Below are 6,022 nucleotides of genomic sequence, written 5' to 3'. Positions count from 1 at the left end.
ATCCTAGGCCTCTCATATATATCGGAGATATAAAATATTTGACAAAAAATGAAATTATGAACAAACGAGGGCACCATGGTATATGATCTTTCCCCCACTTGTTCATTTTTTCCCGAATAACCGGGGTGGACGCCTGAGGGCTCTCCCATGGTGATAGCCGTCAGATGCCGAAGGGATGGCCACGATAGCTCCAACAGGTGTGAAAAGGCAGCATAGCTTTTCTGACTCAAGCGCCGCGCCGTGTTTCGCTCGCACATGCCAAATGGCTTCTAGTGAGTGTCTCTTATGTGGTGCAATGGGGCACACCCTGCGTCTCGCACATGCTCGGTTATTTCGTTCTACTCGCCTTGCACCAATAATTTGATGGAGCTCGCTCTGCACATTTGTTTTTGTTTTTGTTTTTGGAGCAGAAGCTTTACTCTCTGCAGCTGCTAGATCTGGTTTCTCCTTCCTCTGGAGCTGTGAAGCAAAGCTAATGTTCGATCGATCCTCTTCTTCCTGTCCTTGCTGATCGATCCGTGAGTGCCATGCGACCTGATCGCCTACCTACTTGCTAGCCAGCAGCTTAGACGTAGTTTTGACAAATCATTAGTTCCTTCTCTTTTTTTGTTACCACAGATCGGCGCAGCGCCATGCCGGCCACCGCCTTAACTGTTACCGGGTGGGGGCTGTCGCCGGTCATCAAGGAGCTCGCAGAGGTGACGAAATCCTTCCTGTATGGCCGGTATAGAAGCTTCAAGCGTTTCGTCGATGAGCGTGCTCAGCTGGAGGAGATCGTGAAGAAAGCCGAGCCCATCCTGGAGAGACGGCGCGGCGTCCACGACGACGAGACGACGCGTGAGCTCATAGATGCCATCGACGAGGTGAAGGGCGTCCTGGATGCCTTTCTCTACCAGGACATCCTCCTGGCCAACTTGGCAGCGAAGCACAACAAGCTCACACAATTCGCCTACTCCGCGAGGAGAGCCGGCCGGCAGCTGGTCTACAAGGACGAGCCGTTCAGACGGCTCGAGAAGGTGCTGAAGAAGCTGCCCGCAATTGATCAGAAATTGCAGCTTTTTGTTGGAGAAGGTGCTGGAGAAGCCGCCTGCGAGCCAATGGAGAAGAAGGCGACGGGCCCGCTGCCGTTGCCGGGGGATAAGCTCTTCGTTGGGTACACCAAGGAGTATGATCAGCTGATGTCAGCCTTGCTCAACGACCAGCCCAGCAGCAGCAACAACCGCCGCAACATGGATGTGGTAGCCGTGGTCGGCCCCGGCGGCTCCGGGACGACCACGATGGCTCGGCGGGCAATTAACGACCACAGAGTGGCGGAACAATTCGATTTGAAGGTATGGGTGCATGTTTCAAACACGTTCCTCAACACCCACCTGTTAGCAAAGATCTGCAAGTCCATGGAAGGAACCACATGCCAAGCAGAAGCCGGGATGCTGTTCAGCAATCTCCAGCAGATCGTTCGTGAAAGGTTCAGCTCCAAGAAGTTCCTGCTTGTGCTTGATGACGTGTGCAACAATGAATCAGACAATGACATGGGGGACAAGATGAAGACGATGTGGGGGGACGTGCTAGCCTCATTCGAAGGCGGAAAGCCAGGGAGCAGGATCCTGATGACGAGCCAAGCAAACATGTGCGTCAGGGCGCTCGGCGCCGGGACAAGGATCGTGCTGGACGGGATCGGCGCCGCCGACCTCGCGCTGGTGCTGAAGCAAACGGCGTTCGGGGACGAGCATGCAGAGACCCCGCTCCTCGACGATGTTATCCAAAGCGTCGCGGTGTGTCTCAGGGGCTCACCGTCGGCAGCGAAAGCTGCCGTCGGCAAGCTGACAGACAAGAGGAGCAAGAGCGGCTGGAAGGGCCTCTTAAAGCCGGGATCAGGACACTCCGGCGCCGGCGATGCATGGAGCTACTGGAATCTGTCGCCGCAGCTGAGATCTTGCTTGGGATTCTGCAGCATGTTCCCGGACAAGTGGGAGTTCGAGCCTGAAACGCTCGTCAAGATGTGGATAGCAAATGGCATCATCCGCGGCGACGACAACGGGAATGTGGAGATAGGGAAAAAGTACATTAGAGATCTACAGGCGAGGTCCTTGTTCAAATCCATCAAGGAAGACGGACGAACCTACTTTGTCCTTCCTGAGCTGGTCCATTCGATGCTCCTGTCACTGCCCACGAAGTATTTCCACAGGTTTAGCCATGAGGATCTTACCAGCAGCCCTACAATAGTCCCGGAAAGTGTTCGGCACCTATCCCTGATCGGTGGAGGATGCCATGCCCTGGCTAAGCTTAAGGAGATGGAAAACCCTGTGCTTAACAAGTTGAAGACGTTATTAGTCTTCGAGGGCTCCGCAATTGACAAGGAAGTAACCGAGCAACTCAAGGCCGTCACTATGCTGGACTTGGCTGGCACACAGATCGTCGATCTGCCAAAAGGCATCGGCAAGTGTAAACATCTGCGGTACCTAGGCCTCCCGGATACCATCAGGAGCCTTCCTGCCGCCGTTACAAAGCTGTTGCATCTGCAGACTCTGTCCCTGGGCAAGAAATGCACGCTTGATCAGGGCTTCCCAGCTCATGGCATGTGCAGCTTGATCAATCTGAGGCACCTCGACATGCCCGTCAAGTACATTGGCATGATAAGTCACCTTGGAAGGCTGAAGCAACTCCAGGGGTCAATCGAGTTGTGCGCTGACAAGGGACAGAGGCATGTCATCCTCCAAGAGCTTGCCGGCATGAACTCCCTCCACGGCACCATCACCGTGAAGGGGCTTCACGCGGTCGCCAGAAAGGAAGAAGCTCAGAAAGCCCGCCTTGAAAAGAAAGAGCATGCTAAGGTCCTAAAGTTTGAATGGTCGGGGGAACGAGCTTGCTCCATCCGCTCACAGGAGCAAGTTTTTGAGGGGCTCCGGCCACCCCGTAACATACAAGAGCTGCACATCCGCAGGTACCAGGGCACATCATCGCCTAGCTGGCTGGAGGGCAACCACCTAAAAAACTTGAGTCAGCTGCATCTCATAAACTGCCCCAATTGCAAGGTGCTTCCATGTCTTAACCAGCTGCCTGACCTCAGGGTTCTGCACATCAAAGAGATGCGCTCCGTCAGTCGGATTGACCGCATGCTCTTGGGCGGCAGAGGCGGGGTTCTCCGGTCGCTGCAGAAACTTGAGCTGGATGATATGCCCAATCTGGCCGAGTGGAGCGTCGATTCCACCGGCGACGCGTTCCCTCGCCTCCAAGAGGTACACATCCTTAACTGCCCCAAACTGAAGCACCTGCCACGGATCCCATCCACCGTCATCAACTTGAAGATAGAGCACGAAAACTCTTACCTTCACATGTACCCCTGCTCGAGGTCGACGTCGGCCTCTTTTGTTTTGGAAATCCACGGGGAGGCGGTGGAGCGGCTGCAGCAAGATTTCCTCCTCCAGGATCCCGCCAGGGATAACCACGCCCTGAGCATTAAGAGCTACGCAGGGCCCGGTGAAGTAAGCATCAACCTTCTCTCTTCTGCCAGAAGCCTTTCGTTGAGCCGATGCGTCGTGACGGATCGGCAGCTTGAGATGTTCTTCCAGAAACTGCAGTCCCTCGAGATGCTGGAGATCTCTGATTGCACCGAGTTCCGCGCGTTCCCGGACGACGCCGTACCAGCGACGCTGAAATCTCTTAGGTTGAAAGGATGCCACCCCACGCTTATGGAGGAGCTACATGATAGGACAAGCCCTACGTGGGCAAGGATTAACTCAATCCCCAGAGTCAACATTATTGACTGATTTTTCAAGGTATCGACTAATGTTGAGCTCCCTCCTTTTCCCATCCTCTGTCTTCAATTTGGTTAGATTTATACGCCCAGAGTAAAATGTAAGTCTTGTTTAGTTTCCTTAAGCCAAGGCTTTTAAGTTCAACTAAGTTTATACTCCCTCGGTTCGGAATTACTTGTTGTAGAAATGGATGTATCTAGATGTATTTTAGTTCTATATACATCCATTTCCGAGACAAGTAATTCCGAACGGAGGGAGTAGAAGAAAGTATTTTAACATCTATAAAACAAAACCAATACAAATAGATACATCATGAAATATATGTTCATAGTGTATTTATCTACTACTCCCTCCGTCCGAAAATACTTGTCATCAGAATGGACCAAAAAAAGGATGTATCTAAAACTAAAATACATCTAGATACATCTTCTTTTATTCATTTTGATGACAAGTATTTCCGGATGGAGGGAGTATTATAGATATTGATATTTGTTTCTATAAACTTGGTCAGACTTCGAGACAAAACAAATAGGACTTACATTTTGGGATGCAGGGAGTAATTGCATTTTGTTTCGGCAATCCTAATTATAATATGGCACTGCAATTTTAGGATTTTTATGAGATTGCAATGAAAGAGGGGACCTTTTCCTTAGGCCCTTCATTTTTAGAACTTCTTTTTGCTACATTATACTGATGGAGCAGCACATCTGATAGACAGTCATATTTCTTAATTATCCAAATTTATAGGTATAAACTTCACTTCATATACTGCATCTCTAATTTTCTTTAGCATTATCCAAAATTTCTTGGTGAGGTTTTCATTAATTCATTTTCCAGGATCACATGTTCATGCATGTTCAGATTAGTAAAAAAAAAATCCCACAAGGTGAGTTGATTGATTATGCATGCCTCTTTGCCATGAGCTTGGATTGTTTAGGATGTAGAATTTTCTGATAATAAGGACACTTAATCTAGCAAGCCTGTTAGTTAAATGTGCTTTTAATCTGCTAGACATACCTGACAATATTTATGCTTTGCTTGGAAACTGGATACATAAAGTTTCACTCTACTGATAAACACCTAATTAATGTTTGCTCGTGTTTCTGTTGTTCTCTGGGCTATTTGGAGGATTAGGAATGGAAGCATTTTTTATAATAAGAAAATTATCGACCCATTAATATGATAGCAAGGTTGCTGAGTGATTGTACTATTTTGCAGAAATCACAGGAAAACCAAGAAAAGCTGAAGTGGGTGGCAAAGGTTCTAGAACAAACAGCAGATGAAGTGTTCAAGGCAGTGCAAGGGTGGACTTTTGGTGTGCCTTGTATCCAAGGTTGAGGAGATCTGCTGCGGTGGATGATGCTTCTTCTACACGACGATGAAGCTTCTGCTGTCCAGAATGTCCTTGGTCTGCTGGATGTCGATTTTATCGCTATCTGAACTTGTTTCTTTCAGACTCCGTTGTCGATTGTGAAACCTGGAACTATGTATGATGTGCACAGCTGCGCCGTTGAGTTGCGCTGCTTTTGCTTCCTGTGCACCTGGTGTTAGCTGCCCAATTGCCTTTGTTGGCTGTAGGGTGGGTTGATGCTGGTTAGGTGCTCAGGTTATCTAGCTCTTGATAGGACTGAATTTGTTTTCTCTTTCTTTAGTAGTTGTAAAACTGTGATTTCTGATGATGAAATCGGAGGGGTGCCCTCTTTGTCAGGAAAAAAGCAAGCATGTTCGTAAAAGTTTAAATTGTTGTCACTCTATGCAACATATTATTAGTTCTATAGACGTGACTCCAGTTTACATCCATGATGTTTAAATGTACCCCCTGAATTCATGTTCCCTCTCGCTCTTCTATCTCGTATAAGGCCAACTATAACCGATCCCATGTCCGGTTATAACGGAGGATAAATTATATTTCCTAAATGATAAGTGCCACACGTGTGGCATTTATCAACTTGGACCACACGTGTTGGATACCAATAGATTTTGGGCGCACGAATCTTGACGCATATAATATGACATGTCAGAATTTTCGTGCGGGCGAACACGTCGATCCATCGAAGCGGCACCACGTTCGGGCGGACGCGTCGACCCACCGTACGGCGACCGATATGTTTCCTCTTCCTCTTATCCATTACCTCTCTTGTCTCTCCCTCCCCCGTCGTCTTCCATCCCCATTTTTGCCTTTCCATCAAATCCACCGCACGACGAGCTACGCAATGGCACATGCTACCCTTCGGCGACTCCAATGACTCCCCCAGTGCGGTGTTAGC

At 49.1% G+C, this 6,022-nt stretch overlaps 1 protein-coding gene across 4 annotated transcripts; it reads left to right on the top strand.

Moving 5' to 3' along the window:
• The first annotated feature begins 285 nt into the window (after nt 1-285).
• LOC119361822 (disease resistance protein RGA2-like) lies at nt 286-5,400 on the top strand. 4 transcript variants are annotated; one of them, XR_005172978.1, is made up of 4 exons: nt 286-518; nt 619-3,776; nt 4,593-4,641; nt 4,974-5,400. XR_005172978.1 is itself a non-coding variant. In XM_037626967.1 (4 exons), the coding sequence occupies exons 2-3, from the start codon at nt 633-635 to the stop codon at nt 3,765-3,767; spliced, it is 3,066 nt and encodes a 1,021-aa protein (XP_037482864.1). In that variant the 5' UTR covers nt 286-518; nt 619-632; the 3' UTR covers nt 3,768-3,776; nt 4,974-5,400. The 4 variants fall into 4 exon arrangements, 3 of the variants coding, with proteins under 3 accessions (XP_037482864.1, XP_037482862.1, XP_037482863.1); XM_037626967.1 differs by lacking the exon at nt 4,593-4,641 and having other exon boundaries at nt 619-3,482; nt 3,552-3,776; XM_037626965.1 differs by lacking the exon at nt 4,593-4,641.
• Nucleotides 5,401-6,022: the final 622 nt, after the last annotated feature.

Source organism: Triticum dicoccoides, chromosome 2B (assembly GCF_002162155.2).
Source record: "Triticum dicoccoides isolate Atlit2015 ecotype Zavitan chromosome 2B, WEW_v2.0, whole genome shotgun sequence".
NCBI classification, from domain to species: Eukaryota; Viridiplantae; Streptophyta; class Magnoliopsida; order Poales; family Poaceae; genus Triticum; species Triticum dicoccoides.
Note: the sequence above shows the minus strand (reverse complement) of the source record. Positions and strands in the feature narration are given on the sequence as shown.